This window comes from Lepidochelys olivacea (assembly GCF_965140295.1).
Source record: "Lepidochelys olivacea isolate rLepOli2 genome assembly, chromosome: 12".
Lineage (NCBI taxonomy): Eukaryota > Metazoa > Chordata > Testudines > Cheloniidae > Lepidochelys > Lepidochelys olivacea.
The window spans coordinates 10,610,642-10,630,554 of NC_140422.1; the positions used below are offsets into that span (position 1 = coordinate 10,610,642).

General features: G+C 41.8%; 1 protein-coding gene across 6 annotated transcripts in view; it reads right to left on the reverse strand.

Annotated features, from left to right (window-relative positions):
* Window positions 1–10,271: 10,271 nt before the first annotated feature.
* Window positions 10,272–19,913, reverse strand: part of DUS2 (dihydrouridine synthase 2) — a 54,659-nt gene continuing 45,017 nt past the window's right edge. For all 6 annotated transcript variants that reach the window (XM_084645112.1, XM_084645113.1, XM_084645114.1 and 3 more), the window contains 3 exons: window positions 18,411–18,498; window positions 16,606–16,679; window positions 10,272–13,826 (listed from right to left, as the gene is read on the reverse strand). In XM_084645112.1, coding sequence (XP_084501238.1) covers window positions 13,586–13,826; window positions 16,606–16,679; window positions 18,411–18,498 — 403 coding nt within the window. In that variant the 3' untranslated portion in view covers window positions 10,272–13,585. The remainder of the gene's footprint in view (window positions 13,827–16,605; window positions 16,680–18,410; window positions 18,499–19,913) is intronic.

Genomic DNA, 19,913 nt, shown 5'->3' on the forward strand with positions numbered 1-19,913 from the left:
TGCTAATGCTTTTAAGAGATACAAATAATGCTAGATTCTATTTTTAGATGCTGGTGTTAAGTTTCACTCACTCACTATTGTTAATCTTTGTTTTCCTCTTGGGTAGTTATGCTTCATTTATAGTTTAGAAACTGTGTGCTAGATCTCACATGACCTTTAAAAACATAAATCGAGCTTAACATCTTGACATCCACAATGGCGTGGGAGTCTAAAGATGTGGTTGAAGATACTTGTTTTTTCGTTAGGAGGAAACTAATGAGAGATTACACCACTTCCTCACTCATCAAGGGAAGATCCTTTTGGTGCCAAGTTTTATGTAAAATTACAAGAGTTTAACACATGGAAACTAAAGTTTTGTTATTTAAATAGATGAGATGGCTCAACTGGTATGTAATCTTCTCAAATTAAACAGCACATTTAAGTCAGTTTGATTGTCTTAAGCTGCTATGCAAGGGTTCTAAACTTGGTCCCATTTGAGCTGACATGGGCTGGGAAACATATGTAAAGTTTCCCAGTGCCACATTCTTCTCTAATAAGGAAGCATCTCACTTCAGATAACTGCTCATCTATTGGACATATTCCTTCTCTGACATTTAACAAAGCAATAGCTGGGTGAAAGGAGCCAGAGTACCCTGAAAATTAAAATCCTCTATGTAGAGCAGATGCAGCATAGACAACAATATAAGCTTCCACACAAGGCCTTGTCAATGTGCTCTAATCCTGACCAGAGGTGTCATGCCTTTAGGGGTGAAAAGCTTTTTAGCCTCCACACCCATTCTCAATCACTGATTTCTGTGCTGAGGCTGTCAAGGATGTGAGAGTGCAAATTATACTTTGACACTAGCAACTGGATTGCAACAAGCAATTCATTCCACTTGAGTTATTAAACATGCAGACAGTAAGGATGTTGTTTGATCATGACTCAGTGATCTGGAGTGAATGCTCCACATCTCATCAGCAATCCGATTTCATTTAGCATGGCTCACCTAGACTGTCCTTTTTACATGGTTGTGAGATGTTCTGAGAAGCTATTTTTATATATCAAGAAAGGCACATACTCTAGTTGTGGTTAAGTAGAATTTGCAAACTGCCATGCAGTGAAAGTATCACACTCACTTCACCAATCTGCATTTCAGTATGGGTCAGCACTTAGTTCTCTCAGAATGCTATTCTGATAATTCTGACAGAGCAGGAGACCACAGAATTCAGTTTAATTTGTGTAGGGACTTAAACCCAAGGCAGGATTATAGATGAGGTTTGGGGAAGAATACCTCAGGGAGATTTATTGATGCCCCAGATATATACTTCCTTTGCTGGCTTTGATGTGTCTGCTCTACCTACTGTTAAAAAGGGTACAGAGGTTTCCCTCTAAATGCTGAGCTGCTTTAAATCAAAACCAGTTTAAGCCACAGATGTATGTAAGCTATCAAAACTCGATCATTCTAGACTGGCTACGATAGGCTAGATCATTAGTGAGATTGGCTGGAAGAGCATGTCAGTTTCTGTGATGTCCAGAAAACTGTTGTGTATAAAACTTACGTATAAGCCTCCCCTTCTATCCCAGGCTGCTTTGTCTTTTTTTTTTACATGAGATAAATCAAGTCATAGAGAACTGGATGTGACTAAGTGACCTATACGTGTCATTACATAAAGATCACAGCTCCACAGCAACGACTGGAAACCTAGCTGAGAGTTCTGGCCCTGAAATAGAAACATTTCACACCAGCCACAGATACCTAAGATGGAGAAAGTGTAATTAGAAGATTAGAAGCTCCTTCAAGAAATCACCCATTTTGCCACCCTTTTTATTTTGCATGAAGGGATGGGTTAGTGCTTTGAGCATCAGGCTTGGAACTGTGAAACTTGTTAAGAGAGATAGCTTAGTATCTGTAAAAAGAAAAGGAGTACTTGTGGCACCTTAAAGGCTAACCAATTTATCTGAGCATAAGTTTTCATGAGCTACAGCTCACTTCATCGGATGCATACTGTTGAAAATACAGAAGATGTTTTTATACACACAGACCATGAAAAAATGGGTGTTTATCACTACAAAAGGTTTTCTCTCCCCCCAACCCCACTCTGCTGCTGGTACTTGTGGCACCTGAGAGACTAACCAGCAGGAGAGTGGGGTGGGGGGAGAGAAAACCTTTTGTAGTGATAAACACCCATTTTTTCATGGTCTGTGTGTATAAAAACATCTTCTGTATTTTCCACAGTATGCATCCGATGAAGTGAGCTGTAGCTCATGAAAACTTATGCTCAGATAAATTGGTTAGCCTTTAAGGTGCCACAAGTACTCCTTTTCTTTTTGCGAATACAGACTAACACGGCTGCTACTCTGAAACTTAGTATCTGTACATACATTTGTGCATGCACATTATTATACTGTCTGAGCCCTGCCAGGACAGATAGGATGTCAGTGTGGTAAGTGTGTGTGGGGGCACCAGAGCGCAAGGGAAGTGAGAAGGGTGTGAATTGTGTGGGCGAATTGTTCTCTCCCACCAGGTAATTGGTGAGTTCATAGCCTGGGCTCAGAGGGAAATGGGTTAGAATAGTGCTGGTCTAGCACTGACAGGGGAAGATGCAAGCTGTTTTTTAACAGGATGAGGTTAACTCTTCACTTCATGGAAATGCTTCAGCTCTTTCTGGAAAGCCTCCCTTTCACCTAAACTTGATTACATGTCCTTCTGCTTTTTAATTAAGATGTTAGGTGAAATAAATAAGCTGGCGGGAAGGAGAGGGAGGAGTGAGTTTCTCTTCTGACTGTTTCTCTTTGAAAGAAAGAACACAGAAACTGTTTGGCATCAGGCTTTGACCTCCATGTGCTTCCACAGAACAGGCATAGGTGTGGGACACCACATAAAGAACTGGATGGCAGTGCCACCGTACATCTAAGAAAAAAAGAAAAAGGAAGAGCCAAATACTGCAACTGTGGCCTCCGGAGAAAATCATGGCGAAGTCTATGCATTGGATTTGGGGTGAAGATCCTTAGGCCTGGTCTACACTACACGGTTAGGTTGACACAAGGCAGCTTATGTCGACTTAGCTGCGGATGTGTCTTCACTGAAATTTGGCTCCTGCCAATGTATGCACCCCCCGCTATGCTGATCTAAGAACACCACCTCCCAGAGTGGTGCAGCATCATGGTTAAGGTAGTTAGATCAACACAGTGATAGTGCAGACACCGCGTTACTTAGGCTGACTGTAACTGGCCTCTAGGAGCGGTTCCAAAATGCCTCAAACTGACCTCTTTGGTCACTCTTGGGAACTCTGCTGCCCAAGGGTCAGGTAGACAGGAACCCCCTTCTCTCCTCTAAAGCTCCATGAATTTTTGAAATTCCTTTTCCTTGTTGCCCGGCTTGGCGAGCACACTTAACAGCTCTCCAATATTGAGTATAATGGCCCAGCTGACCATGCTGGCTACACGCTGCTGACACGCTCCTGCCTGGAGTAGACAGATGTTGGATCTTCTAGGCCTGTGGGGAGAAGAGGCTGTGCAGGCAGAGCTTTGAGCCAGCCATCAACATGTGGACATCTAGGAGCAGATTGCTCAGGGGATGCAAGAGAAGGGCGACAGAAGGGGTGAGCAGCAGTGCCACATGAAAGCCAAGGAGCTGCAGCAGGCATACCAGAAGGCCAGGTAGGCCAACAACCGATCTGGTGCTGAGCTGCAGACGTGCATTACGAAGAGCTGCATGCCATCTTTGGCAGAGACTCCACCACAATCCTCAAGAGCCCAAGTCACAGGCCCAGGCTGTGAACAGCGAGGAGGAGGAGATGGACAAGGAAGAGGAGGAGTATGGGGAGGGCAGATGACCAAGGGATCCAGCTGCGCACTGAGTCAGGACCTGTTTTTCACTCCACTGCAGTGCAACCAGTCCCAACAGTCGAACACAGGCAAGCCTGATGCAGGGAAAGAAACCCCTGGTAAGTATGTCACTTACTTTGAATGACAGGGATGGCACCCCCAAAATAGCAAGACATCTTCTGATTAACTCATTTTTACTTGTGCTAGAAGAGGCAGTGGAACAACCAAGAGAGGTAAGTTGCTATCTGCTTGTCATTCACCTCTAGAGTTAGGCAGTGGGGGCTACGGGGGAGCAGTTTATGTGCCCTGGGATGTCCCATGAACCTTCCGCAGAGATCTTCATGTAACTCTCATGGGGAGGGTACTCTTCAATCCTCTGCCGAAGATTTCTAGGGAGGGCTGCCCTATTTCTTCCGCCATGGTAGCACACATTGCCATGCCACTCAGCTATTACTTCAGCTGGCATTATTGCAGTACACAGGCTAGCAGCAAATGGGCCTGGGCAGCATCGGGATTCCAGTAGCAGCTGTACTCTCTGCCTGTTACCCTCAGGAATAGATGATAGCTAAAATCACCATTGCCTGTGGAAAATTGTGTCAGTATTCAGTTTCATTGCCCTATACCACTAGAATCACGCAAGCGAACAATTCCCTCTTCATTTCCTCAACCCCCAGAGGGCCATACTCACTGTGGCTGGTGCTGTGCTCTATCAACCCCAAGCAGAAATGAGAATGTAGTGCTTACAACTTTGGGGGAGCAAGGGTAGTAAGCTCATCATCTTAAGTTTTGATTTCAATCATGAATACACTGAAAATGGTATCTCTGCATGCCGTATCTGTAGCTGCTACCAGCGTGGCCTTCAGGGTAAGAAACCAGGTAAGGAGGAAAAAGAAGAGAACTCAGGATGACATGTTCCAGGAGATCCTGTAAGCCAGTGCTGTATCTGAGAACAAGCACAAAGCCTAGAGGATCACTCTTGAAGACATCATGGAGGAGGAGAGAGTGGAGAGGAGGGTGCAGGAAAAGGAGAGGGACGTGTAGCAGGAAATGCTTGTGCTTCTCAGACAACAAACAGAGCTGCTGCAGACTCTAGTGAACCTGCAGGTTCAACAATCCCATGCTCGCCTCCTTCTGCAGCCCACAGAGAACTCAATATCAGGACCTCTCTATGCTCCATCTCCACATTCCACATGGCATCAGGGGTCAGTGCATTACCTCAACTACTCCACCTGGGGGGAATTAAAGAAAATCACAGCTTCACGTACACTGACCTGTGAAAGCCACAGTTGGTGTGTGTGTACCTGAAATGGAAATTACTGTTCTTTCCCCTTCATAAGTTTTTTCCTTAATTTATTAAGTTTTAAATGTTTTTTTTAAAATTGCCCAGTTCACGTTACAAATAAAATTAATCTTTACTCGTTCACAACGTATGCTGGCTGGTGCTGAGCAGGACAGCGACCAATTTTCTATTATTGCACTGTGTCACACAACTCATAACATCATTCACAAACAATAGGAATAGGTGCATTGACAATGTTATATTCCTAAATACACAGCAATCACTACAAGATTCATAATGGGCCGAAAAAGAGCAAGGCAGGCAGATCACACTACAGCAACATATACTATTCTGTCTCACTATTAAAATGTTCTTTGAAAGCCTCCCTGAACTGTATAGCTCTGCATTGAGCCTTGTATCTGTTCAAATTCAAAAGAGAGCCACTCCACCTCCGTCCTCCACCCCAGCAGAAACTTTTCTCCCTTTGCTTCACAAATATGCAGGCCACAGCAGGCCACTATAACCATTGGGATATTTTTCCCACTGAGCTCCAATCTTGTATGTAAACACCATCAGCGACCCGTCAAATGACCAGAGGCACATTCATAGATATTAAGGTCAGAAGGGACCATTATGATTATCTAGTCTGACCTCCCGCAAAATGCAGGCCACAGAATCTCACCCACCCACTCCTGCGCTAAACCTCTCACCTATGTCTGAGTTACTCAAGTCCTCAAATCATGGTTTAAAGACATTCAACTGTCATTCTGCACCTGCTCAGCCTGTAGCTGAAACACACCTTGGTGCTGTCAAGGAGGCTGGTGTATGGCTTCATGAGCCCTGGGAACAAGGGGTAGGTGAGGTTGACTAGGATCACTATTGGCATTTCAACATTCCCAATGGTAATTCATCCATCAGGAAAGAAAGTCCCTACTTGCAGCTTTATCAACAGTTCTGTGTTCTTAAAGATGCCAGTGCTATGCACCTTCCCTGACCAGCACACACTGATGTCAATAAACTATCTCCGCCAGCACTTGCATAACTACAGAAAAGGAGTCATTTCTGTTCATGTACTCTGTGGCAAGGTGGTCTGGTGTTACAGTAGGGATTGGCGTGACATCTATCAACCCACCACAGTTCGTGAACCTCATTGCTGCAAAACCATCCACTATGTCCTCCTGCACATTCCCGAGAGTAACTGTGCTGTGCATCAGGAGGCGATTAATGGCCCTGCACTCTTGCATGACAACAGTAGATTTCCTGACTCCAACCTGATTCCTGACTGGCAGCAATCTGGCATTACAAGTTTCCACAGTGCAATGGCCACTCGCTTCTCAACTGCCAGTGCAGCTCTCATTTTGGTGTCCTGGTGTTGGAGGCAAGTTCGGCACTCAGATCCAGGAATATGGCCTTGAGCATCCAAAAGTTCTGCAGTCACTGCTCTTCAACCCACACCTGTGTGACGATGCGATCCCACCAGTCAGTGCTTGTGTCTCAGGCCCAGAACTGTCGCTCCACCATCTGCAGCTGCTCCATGAATGCCAACAATGACCTTGAATTGTTTTTTTATCCCACAGCAATCTAGCCTCCAAGGAATCATCATGTTCCCCCCCGGCATCTCTTGTGGCTCTGCAAATACTGCAGGATCCTGTGCTTGCAATGCTCATGACAACAATGCAGAGCTGTGCAGGGTCCATGCTTCGGTCAGAGATGGTGGACAGCAAGGAGGGATACATGGGTCTCTGGGATTTTGAGACGAAATGATGGGATGGAAAACACTGCATAATGGGAACTTGACTCCATGCTCCCAGTCACTCCTGTGTAACTCATTTCAGCCCCATTAGGCATTGCAAGAACTTCCCAGAAGAACCCTGCACTAAATGGCAGTGAGTTGCACAGTGGGATACCCACCCATGGTGCACTGCACTCTGCATCAATACAAGTGCTTCTGGTAAGGACACACACCATCGACGCAAGTGCACACACAAGTGATATAACAACTGCGGCAGCAGTATGCGGACGTAACTTAGGTTGACATGATTTTGTAGTGCAGATATGCCTTTAGTACAACTTCAGGTAAATAGAAACCACAGGCAATTGCAAAGTCAGTTCTACTCTGCGAGACAAAATGGCATATATAATCTTAAGGGCTAAACAGCTATTAGCTCTCACTCTCCTCTTCTCTTCCCCCAGTCCATCATGCCCTCACACAGCCATCATTAGAAAGTTTCAATTTTGTCATGCTTTAGTGCTGCCCAATGATCATGTGACTACATGACAGTGTACCAGGTATAGTTGTGGAACTCTATGATCACGAACTCTGGCAGAGTGATTTTAAAGAAACATTTTCAAAGCAGAAGGACAGAAGGGTGCATGCAGGTGCATCAAAAGGATTAAATTAACGCAAAACAGAGTTGTCATACCTCTCCCCCTCATCACCCCACCCAGAGTAATAGCATAACAGCAAGGCCCACTGATTCAATGACTTGTAGGATCAGGCAGTTCAGTCATGTTTCTGCTTAAGACTTTGAGGCTTTACTCAGGAAGAAAATCATATGGAAAAAGTGTTTCTCTTCCTAGCAAGGAATGTATTGTACTCATGAAAGATACACAACCCGCAGTTAAAGTTTTTAAAGCTCTCTCAAGCAAATTTAGCAGACCAGGGTGCCCAGTTACTCAGAGAGATCTCACACCTTGTCCTTCTATGATATGATTCCATTCACTACGTAGTCCAAGTGGAATCTATTTGCTTCTTAAGATTTGGTCATATACAACAGATGGCCTTTGTGGAAGGAACACTGGGAGGAATGGAAAAGGTTGGGAACCCCTGTTCCGGAGAATGGCATTTGGGGGTAGGCCTCCTAGGTTAAGTCTGCATCTTCCACCAAACCACTATGTGACCGTAGACAAATCACACCTTTTCTGCTGCTACTGTTTCCCCACGTTAAACTGTATTCTACTACCACTTATCTTCATTACAAAGTCTTCAGTCATTAAATTATAAAGCACTACGAACTCCTAGGGTGAACATCAGTGAAGCACATTATAAATTTATGCCTGCACTCTGTTTGCAACTCAAAATTGCATCATGTGTTTTCTAAATACAATTTGTTAATTAAATTCCATTATCAATATGGGATGTGCAAATATCCCAGCTCACACTGTGTAGTCTGCACATGTAATTCACCACTAGAAGGAAACTGATACTGATGTTACATTTCTCTTAAACTATATAATCTACTTTTGACCTCTTTGGTCTGTTGATGAGTTTGTTGGAAAGTGTTTTATCAAACATCAATTAATTTAGTCTAAACGATAGTCTATTCTCACTAATTATTCTCTTATTAAAGTGAAGCTACACCACACTGAATTGTTTTTAAGACTATTTTAAGACTACATGTGTTTTGTGGTTCTTATACGTATCTAGCACCCAGCTGTTTACTTATGCTCTACATGGTGTCCAAGTTTTGGCCCAATTCCAATATAGGGAGGGGATTTCAACTTCTGATTTTCTTAGTTAGATGGGGAGTTACATGGGATGGAAGTGCTGCAGTTTTGTTGTAATGGAGGTTTTCTCCAAGTCTTATGCAATGACTCAAAGAGCTATAACAGTCAGTGAACTACATGTATAATTCACACTACCTTCTCATACCTGAGAATGAGAAGAAAATTGCACTGTTAACATTTAAATCCAATCCAATGCCCACTGGAGTCAACGGGAGCCTTTCTATTGACTAATGGGCTTTGGCTTAGACCCTAAATAAACATTTACTCAAAAGCAATACATATATTTAAAAATGACATGATAGTTGGTCTATGAGGGTATGTCTACACTGCAATAAAACACCCATGGCTCACTTGGTCAGCTGACTTGGACCCATAAGGATTTGGCTGCAGGGCTATAAAATGACAATGTAGATGTTGCGGCTAGGGCTGGAGACCAGGCTTTGAAACCCAAGTGGGGAGAGTCCCAGAGCCCACGCTCCAGCCTGAGCCTGAACGACTACACTGCCGTTTTATAGCCCCATGAACCTGAATCAGCTGACTTGGGCCAGCCATGGGTGTTTTACTGCAATGCAGACATATCCTCAGACACACCGGGCCTGTGGCTTTGACAACAAAAAAAGTGACAATACACTTTTGTGAATGAGGGCTTCTTTAACAAGCCAGCACCTGTTTGTGACCAGTTGCAGGCTTGCTGGGTAAAGCATTTTGAAAACTGTGCTCCTCTGCAGGTCATAACGGGGAAGTGAACCCTCCGCTCAAAAAACCCCCAAACAAACCCAAAGGCATTTTTACTCTTTGAATCAGACAGCAGCTGAGCTGACACTTGCCAGCTTTCTGAAACTGCAGTACTAGGGAACTCTACAATTTAAATATTCAAACTGTGTTTGTACCGCCAACATTTAACCTCACATTCCAAGGCAGGGTTGGGCTTGGAGCCTGGGACATTCCAAAAAGCATTCCATCAACAAGGCCTCAGGAGGTAGTCTCCAACTTGGGAGCATCCAAGATAAAAGACTCAGAAGAACGCCTTCACATTCCCATTCATGTTACAAATAAACAAAGTATATACATGGGTGGAATGGGGATAGGTTGCTCCCTACACACAGAGATCCTGTACAGTTAATCCTCACACTTTGCAGGGTATTGTTACCTATATTTTCTGGTCCCAGTGCCATCAATATCAAGCACAGCTTCCCATATTTTTTACCTTGTGACAGAAAAGAACAATTGCTTCATTAAATTCCAAGGACAATTTAGTAGTGAAATTCCTTTACCAAACAAATGCTTAAAACAGAGAATAACTTCGGTCAGTATTATCTGACTACCATATTCATGTAACATGGCCACATTAAGTTAAGCAGACACAATTTCTTACGGTTGGTGTTAAATTTCTTCTTGAAATCCAAGCTGTGGTCTGGATTGCCATCTTACGCAAGAATGTAGTAGTGCAGCAGCTGTACGGCTAAGACACATTAGTACAGGAATTGGCATGTGCACAAAAGACATCTGCCATCTCCAGTTTATACAAGGAATACGCAGAAGATAGATCCATTTTTTAGCCAAGAGAGAATGCAGAAAATATAAACGACAAATGTTACAGATGAGCCACGGTCTAGATTTTTTAAAATTTATTATTATTATTATTATTTTTTTTTTTTACAAAAGATATGGTTCCAATCCAATACCTTGAATAGAACAGTCTCTAGAAAAAAGGCATTTTGTTCCCCAGAATAAGAACCTGTTTTAAGATCAAAAGCAAACCTCAGAACTGGTATATATGCAGGTGCCACTATCACAGATGTATCTAGCATGAATTCAGCGATGTGAATGGTGCAAAAAGTTACACAGCAGGGGAAAGTGGGTTAGGAGGAATGCAGCAGGAAGAGCAACTAAGGCTTATCTATGCTGCCCTGCAGTTTGGACTACAAGGACGCGAACAGCAGTGCACACCAAAGTGCTGCACTCTGTAACTCTCCTGTGAGGCCATTTCAGGCCTGAATTTTCAGGTGTGAACTTCCCTGTTCACATTAACGTAGTCCTCTTCAAACAGAAAGACATTAATGCAAAAAAAGAACCTTTTAGTTTATGTCCACAGTGCCCACATAGGGGAGTTACTGCACAGCACTTTGGTGTACATTGTTGTTCACGCCCTCAAAGTCTGAACCATGGGGCAGTGTAATCATAGCCTCAGTTAAAGGATTCTCCCTAAAACACACTTACAGACTCCCATTAGTTGCTTTTCCTGACCCACATCAAGGACATCAAATGGGACTCTAAATCACACTTTGTATGCACTCATTTTCTGACCATTCATTTACATCACTGCCAAATTTAGTCTGAAATATTCATTCTAGCAAAGCAGCACCTCACTTTCTTGTTTGCAGATGCTACACTGTTTATCTTAGCACAATTATATATTATTCAACTAACTGTAGTTACTTCTACAAGCTTTACACTAGATAAATAAAATAATGATTTGTTATCACGTAGTTATTTAAACACTTACCTTGCAAGCGTTAAGTCTTCTAGACAATATAACTTATTTCAACGACACTTCAGTTTGATTCAGTCAAATCATTATATACATGTTTTGTAGTTGCACACTAAAAACATTGATCGTATTTTCTTTGGACATTGACATTAAATTGAGGCAGCACCTTCTCTGATCTTCTATTACTTCCCTATGTTTAATTTTTGTATTCTCTCTTCCCCATAAGAGGCCATATACCAAATAGCCCCTTTCTCACCACCCCCCGAACTGGTGCACATAGATATTATAAAAGCAGGGTTAGCCTGCATCTGTGTGCGGATTACCTGTGGTTCCCTTCACAAGTCTATTTCCCGAGGCACACTGTTTCTGCCAGGAGCAGAAAAATTTACACTGTAGGAGAGGTGTAGCTTGTGGGGGTGTCACATAAGGCCAATTGCCAGGACAAGAAAATGGTGTAAAAGCATTGCAACACAGGCCAGGGCTCTTAGACTTCCATCCTGGAATGCCCCATGCTTTCAGTTGCAGACCTTCTGCTGAGTGACTTCTCTGGGTGCTTCAAAGGGAGTCACAACATTCCATTATGCTCTTCCTTTGGTTCTCGTGTTTGAAGACACAGTTTGGCCCAAATAGTCCATAAACCTTTAGTGGTGAAGGCAGCACTGATATTAAGGCTCATGTGAGTATTATGCAGGCACTCAGGGCCATAAGTTCCCTGGCTTTCCAGGAAAAAAGTGTTTTTAAAACACTATTATTTTTGACATGCAAACATAAAATGACCTCAAATTAGGTCACTTACAAGATCTTATGGAGGAGGACAAGCCTGTTTATGCAAACTAAGATTCACAGGAAGAGAGAAACTAGGAAGCTGAATCAAAGACTTTTCAAAGGCTGCTCCCTTTGACAGGATGCCCTCTGGCTTTCCAACCCCACAGCCTCCTGAAGGGAATGCCATAGCAAATGGGATGGAAAAGGCCACACTAAAGTGTGGCTGTTAAAAGTCACCTGGTCTCTACTGTCAGGCAGCATCCTCATCCAGGGATACATCACCACTCTCCAGGACACACAGCTTTAATTAAACTAAGAGAATCAAGAAATTAGAGTTTTGGTCAGACTTGGGGTTAATAAACTTCCTCCCAGAGGTGCAGGATTTGCAGTTTGCAACTTCCATTGAGGCAGTTTCCTCCGCGGTAGCATAGATGGTGATTCCACAATATGCCTGGCCAGTTTCTGCCAAGAAACTCTGGATGGTGATCCAGAAGAGCTCCAGTGGATCTCCCAGGTTCCCTAGTTAGGCCTTCTCTCAGAACTGGGGATGCACTGCTCAATTCTGACCTGTCCAGCAGAGCTGGATTGCAGACAACTTGCGCTGCTTATCATCACTGGGTCTTGCAACCTGCATTCTGCCAGGAAAACTCAGCGAATGAATCAGATTCTGGTATAGTATTTGCATGACCATTCCTCATGATGGTATAAAAATGGCCTTGACAAAAGCTCCTGCCCAGACATGAATCTCAGTGGGGAAAGGATTATTCCTGAAGTTTATGGCTTGTTAACTAGACTACAATTTCTGTCACTGCTCTGAAGTAAGTGTTCTGTGACTAAAACCATTGTGTGAAACTAGAACATTTAGTTATGAAAGCAGCTTTTAAAACTGTTTTTTTTTAATTGCAGTCTACAAAGTAGGAAACGAATTGCAATTATTTTTCAGTTAAATGCAAACTATGCAGATTTATTAAAAATTCAGAGATTTGAGTAGCAGTCACTTCAATATGCACGTACATCTTTTAAAAACTCTAAACATAATCCCAGTTAGATATTGCTGTTCCGTTTGAAAACAATGGTTTAGCGAAGACACTTCCATTTAAAATAAAGGTGTATATTATTTTTAAATAGGGAAGCCACTTTGATATAGTTCATCAACAATGAATTATGTTCTTAATATTTTCTTCATACAAACTACTTCAGGGATCATGACACAACCTGCTTTGTTTCAGACAAGAGCTGATAACTTCTAACATACTTATCCCTGTTAATGGAAACTACCTCAAAACTCCAACGGTTGGAAACAATCTGTTAAGAACCTCTCTCGTGTGTGTTTAAAACTCTTCTTTCTCCTTATAAAATATATTAAACAAAAAACTCAAAACCTCAAAAGCTAAACTGAAAATAGTTTGCTATTGAAACAGAATTTAATGTTGGGATCATCTTCTCATTCTTATTTAAAACCCAGGCTGCTAATGTATCCTGTTTCAAAGGCACCAAAGCAGAACACAAAAAACATTTACCCAGTCCAGTAGGTTTTCATAATCGGGCAGAGTTTACCTGTCTCTGACTGACAGACTTTAGATGAAATACAACAGCAGGATATAAAAAAGTGAGTGAATTGGTAGCTACGCAGATTTCAGAGTAGCAGCCGTGTTAGTCTCTAAGGTGCCACAAGTACTCCTTTTCTTTTTGCAAATACAGGCTAACAAATTTATTTGAGCATAAGCTTTTCATGCTATCGTGGCACCACAGAAGAGCTGGAGTCAGAAGCTCCCTCAGTAAAATGAGCTCTTTTATGCGAAGCCTCAACAAGTAGGTCATCTTCATGTTCTTTGTTGTTCAAGAACTCCTGGTTCTCTCTCTTGCGTTTGTTAATCAGGTGGCTTTCTCCCTCATTAAGCTTCCCCTCTGGGAGACCCAGCGTCCTAAGACAGACTATAGCTGCAGCCTGTTCTGCTAGCTTCTTTGACTTGTCCCTGAAGAGTAAGACAGAGCACAGGTAAAGGTAGAAGCAAAGCCTGCATGTTGCCAAGTACAATATTACATGCTTGAAAGAATTCATTTCCGGTCTCCGCTGCAACACAGTGAAACAAACAGTATGCAATACTCATGACAGCCTAACAGGTGGAAAGAGCTCAGGCACATTCACATCTCTTTAGATGCCTGTGCTTCTCTAAGGTGTACTTCAAGTAGGAAAACGCTGTCTAAGAATACTGAGCCAAATCCTGCAGTCCCAACCGTCTTTGCTCAGAAGGTAGGACGCCAGTGGAAGTTTGGCCAATTGCTGCAATCCTTACTCCCACTAACATCAAAAGCCCTGAATAAAGCACAATTTATGGAAAGAGCCTCAAGTCCAAACGTATCCCTAAATGTGAGTGCAACTCCACTGAAGTCAGCTAAAATGGGCACAGTTCCACCAGGACTGAAACCTAACAAACTAGCTTTGAGGACAGGGTTATGTGTTCTTGAAACTTAACACACGAAAGGATTCTCTGTTTCTCTTCATTCAGCTAAGCCTGGAATGAGAATTATGGTCTAGCTGGAAGTTTGCTGAAGTCTGAGTAGTTCATAGGAATACTGATTGACAATTATAGCATTGGAAGTACAATGCTAAAATAACCTGCTGTCTGTTGCATATACGTATTAAAAGGGGATTTGTCTAACACTGATCTTCAATTTGCAATTTACTAGATGCAACCCTATGTATATCTTCCTGAGACAAACTCAAGGAATTTCATTATTAATAGATGCTTCTATAATATATTATTGGGAACCTTAGTGCATCAATTGAGGCAACTACTGATTCACTTTGTGACTTCTGGCAAGTTATCTAACCCCTCTCTGCCTCATTTTTTATATGTAAAATGGGAATACTACTTATCTTTGATGGGATATATGGATGAAGAATACTTTTCAAGTGTGGAGTATTTTTTATCATGGGCATTTCAGATTCAGTGTTTCAATACATTAATTAGTTCAAACTATAGACAGATTTCTTCCCAGCTTTAGGTTGGTTGTTTTTTTAACATGGTCTTGGGACAGGGAACATTTTAAAAAGTTGCTATCTGGATGCCTTTATGTACCATTTCACTTTATTTTATTTATTGAGTTACTGAAGGTATTCACAGTACAATAAGGCAGAACATTTATAAAAATATGGATTTGTAAATATTCCTAAACTGGATTAGGAGTCCAATCTAGCTCCAACTCTAATCAATGGAAAAACTCCTCCTGTCTTCAAAGTGAGAAGGAATGAGCAGGCAAGGGGATCTTTAGTAAGCACATGGAAAAGTTTGTGTAGATGAGAGGACAAAATGCTGAGGGGCAGTGTGGTGAAATAAAGCTGACTAGTTACACAAAATACAAAGATATTTTACAGTCAATATATTTGATTACAATTTGTCTGTTTCATTGTGTTTCCTATATTGCAATATACACCCATTTTTGTTAAATCTATTCCATAAAACAGTGGTTCCCAAACTTGTTCCACCGCTTGTGCAGGGAAAGCTCCAAGCGGGCCGGGCCAGTTTGTCTACCTGCCGCGTCCACAGGTTCGGCCGATCGTGGCTCCCAGTGGCTGCGGTTCAGTGCTCCAGACCAATGGAAGCTGCGGGAAGTGGCATGGGCCGAGGGACATACTGACCGCCGCTTCCAGCAGCTCCCATTGGCCTGGAGCAGCGAACCACGGCCACTGGGAGCTGCGATCAGCTGAACCTGCAGACAAGGCAGGTAAATAAATTGGCCCGGCCTGCCAGGGGCTTTCCCTGCACAAGCGGTGGAACAAGTTTGGGAACCACTGCCATAAAACAATTAAATTAATGTAATCTGATTTTCAATATAAGCTCGAGTATCCCAGGCCTGAACCATTGTAAGACTTCATTCAAAGAAATAGATACATAATATTCCTAAACACTGGGATGAGTATCATCAGAATGCTGCTGATATGCAACTATCTCTTTTGCTTTATGAATCCAGAAAGTTGTGTCACTGCTCTGGAGCAAAAGTTGATAATATTGCCATCTACTTTCAAAGATGTCAAATGTTAACTGACCCAAAGGAAATATTTTTGTTTTTTCATTTCAGCAAGAAAAACAGCAAAAAAAATACAGTTTTGGTTAGAAACAAACCAAATTCTTCTGATCAACTGTTCACTCAGCTCTAGTTGCCAACTGGATTGTATCTTGTTCTCCACCCTGAAAAAAGGAGAAGCCTTGCTGCTGCGTAAAGGTTATCGCCATGAAGACGGCCACGTCTTCCCTCAAAAATCCCTTGCTTACTGAGGGAACGTTACGCAAACAGTGGGCAGGATTAAGAAGTATTGCATCACTTTGACAAAGGTTTCCATGCAAAGCTTGTAGCTCAAATATTAGTGAGGAAGTGTTTTTTTCCAGTAGCATAGTTTAAAACTCTTAATGTTAGAGGCCTTTGCCTTATTTGAGGCCACCTTGAGGACTGTCCTAGTGGAAACATGGGCTCACACACTATTTACCTTTTAAGGATCCTACTACTGGAGACAGTCTTTTGGCTATGAAGGGCCCTCAGCTATGGAACTCACTCCTCCTTGGCATGTCTCATTTAATCATGTCCCACTTTAGAGAGACATTTTAAAGTTTTTTCCTTTCCATTATACCTTTATAAAGTAAAGTTTACTTAGTATTTTTTCCTCTCCATGTTTACATGTTGCCTTTCCAACAGTACATCACAAACAAATATTTTACTAAGGCCCAGTTACAAAACACATCAGAGAAGACTTACCATAAGGTTGATCTATATTTTTGTTCAGCTACTGTGACAACTGAACAGAATAATTTATCTAATGGTCTTTGAACCTAGAGAAAGGAGAGAATTACAGGTGTAACTTATTGCATTTCGTAAAACGAGCAACAACAGAGTCCTTCCTAGTCTTCTTTTTACTCTGGGAGCATGTAACACCATTAACATCCCAAGCCTTCACACTGCAAAATTCCCCTCACGTGTTCAAAATACTCAAGGAATCTATTGTCCAAACTAGAGTTGCTTCAAGAACTGCTTGATAGGCACATTGCACTTACCCATATCTCTAACAACAGCTATCACCAGATGCAACATAGGCAAGTACAAGAAACCCTGTAACAATTATATCATAACCTGTGCATACTGGAAATTTCTTCCCAACCCTAGTCAGTAAAAGATGGAGGGTTTGTCTCTTTTATATGTTTATGCCATCTAATAAAACTGTTGATATTATCCTTATTCACATCTAACCCTTTTGAATCCTGCCAAGCTCTTGGATTTAAATCATATCCAGTGGCAATGAATTCCACAGTAAGTTGTGTTGTATTAAAAAACTGTATTTCCTTTTATCAGTTTTAAATCAGATGCCTTTCAATTTCATTACCTGTATAGTTTTTCTTGTATTAAAGAGACTCTAAATCCAAACTTTGTAAAACTTATACCGATAAAAGTTACAGGACCAAATCACACCACGACAGGGTTCCTTACCTTTGCTTAATCATTTAGAAACCTGATCATGCAAACATGAACTACCTGGCATAGCACTTATGACATGGAGTAGACTGTTAGAATTTTGAAATTAAGATGTCCTTTTGTAATAGTTGTTCACTCTCTCATTTTATAAACATGTTTTTCTTGTTTATCTACCACAGCAGTTGCAAAAATTGCTGCTGCCTAGATAGAAAAGAAAAAGCAGACTTGTGACATACCAGATGACATTAGCAAGAATGAACACAATTCTAGGAATTCAGTGGTGCTACATTCTAATATTCCATGTCTCATTTAGCTTTTTAATATTAGATATAGTATCATTTATCATGTGTTTCCAGAGACACAAGGAAAATTCAGACAGGCAGTGCACACATTTTTTTCAGGAACACAGCAAAATAGCATTTTAGAAAATGCTATTAGTGAATTTAAAAATGTTTATAATCTGGACATAACGACTGGGTGGCCCAATGAAATAAGACACTACTTCTTTCACCTACACAAGAATGAGTTCAAATGTAGGCTCAGTGAAATATAATAAATAAATTTGATGGTTTCATCCATATCCCCTACTCTGTGTATTACAAAATTACCTCACAATTGACCATTTCCATTTGAGGCGCCCATGGGCCGGGGGGTTGCCAGTGGGAAGAACTGCAGGTCAGAATTGAGATACATAGACAGAATTGTAAGGGGGAAGCTTGCCCAATACTTGAGTTCCTCACTATCATTAGTGCTAAAACAGATCACTAGTTTTATACAGAAAAAATAAGGACATTTTCATTGGATTTTAAGGGAGGTTAAATTTTATACCTAAAGAGAAATGTTTCTATGCTGTAGAAATGTGCTAATTTCGTGTGCTAATTTCGTGAAAATTACATGTGTGTCCATACCAAAGCATCTAGCAACTGTGTCAACAAAACTCCAGTTTAAAAATAAAAAAGCATTTTTAAACTTCGAGAGCGTCTTGTTTCAAACCAATCAATTCACAGTTTCCTGATAGTCCTCAGTAAACTATGGCATAAATGTATTAGCTAAGGATCTGCCTTGTACTTTTGTTGAGAAATGCAGAGACTCACAGTTTCATAAACAGGTTGAGGGTGCTTTGCCTTCCTACACCATTCCAAGAGATACATTTTGGGAGTAATCTGTGGTGGATATTCTCGCCTAGACAGAAAAATGAAATACAAAATAATCCCACAATTGTAGTGAAAAGGTTTGTACAGAAAATATTTCTATAGAACAGACCTATATTAAGTTAGACAGGTAATCTCTCTATCAATGCAGGATTGGTACTATAGTATTTTTACTAGTTTTTGTTTCCAGTCTAATTTTAAAACTCCCAAGCGACAGGTCTCCCATCCCTTTCCTCAGGGAACTGTCCAATAAATACATCTTTAAATTGGTATCTAAAAACTATTATTAAATATTGTTTCTTTATTTACCACCTCCCACCTTCACTCGGTGCAGTCATACAAGCAGTGACAAGGTACTGATAGGAAAGCTGGGCCAAACTGCCTGCATTCTATTGCGTTTTGGACTGAATCTGACAAGCTGCACCACAGGGGTTTAAGGCATCTTGGGCAATACTCAACCAGTACTCTAGGCACCGAATGGCTAGGCAGCAGTTCTGCAGAAAAGGACCCAGTGGACGAGAAGCTGGATATAAGTCAACAGTGTGCCCTTGTTGCCAAGAAGGCTAACGGCATTTTGGGCTGTATAAGTAGGGGCATTTCCAGCAGATCGAGGGACATGATCATTCCCCTCTATTCGACATTGGTGAGGCCTTATCTGGAGTACTGTGTCCAGTTTGGGGCCCCACACTAGAAGAAGGATGTGGAAAAATTGGAAAGAGTCCAGTGGAGGGCAACAAAAATGATTAGGGGGCTGAAGCACATGAGTTATGAGGAGAGGCTGAAGGAACTGGGATTGCTTAGTCTGCAGAAGAGAAGAATGAAGGGGGATTTGATAGCTGCTTTCAACTACCTGAAAGGGGGTCCCAAAGAGGATGGAGCTAGACTGTTCTCTGTGGTAGCACATGACAGAACAAGGAGTAATGGTCTCAAGTTGCAGTGGGGGAGGTTTAGGTTGGATGTTAGGAAAAACTTTTTCACCAGGAGGGTGGTGAAGCACTGGAATGGTTACCTAGGGAGGTGGTGGAATCTCCTTCCTTAGAGGTTTTCAAGGTCAGGCTTGACAAAGCCCTGGCTGGGATGATTTAGTTGGGGACTGGTCCTGCTTTGAGCAAGGGGTTGGACTAGATGACCTCCTGAGGTCCCTTCCAACCCTGATTCTATGATTCATTGGGACAGGACTGACAGGTTTCTCAAGAGACTGGACAAACATGAAGTATAAAAAAATTATTCTGCAGGATCACTTCAAAATTAGGTGATCTTAGATCAATAACAGAATGTTTACAAACTGTGATTTGCACAGTTCCTCAATTTAATGTCTCAGGGAATGCCTAGAGATATCTTCTGAAGACTCCTGGTACATATTAAAGAAAAATTATTAATGTGCTTTCAAGCTCCTGCACAGTACATAGGTTTAGGAGAGGTAGTTTCAGTAGAGTGATATACTTA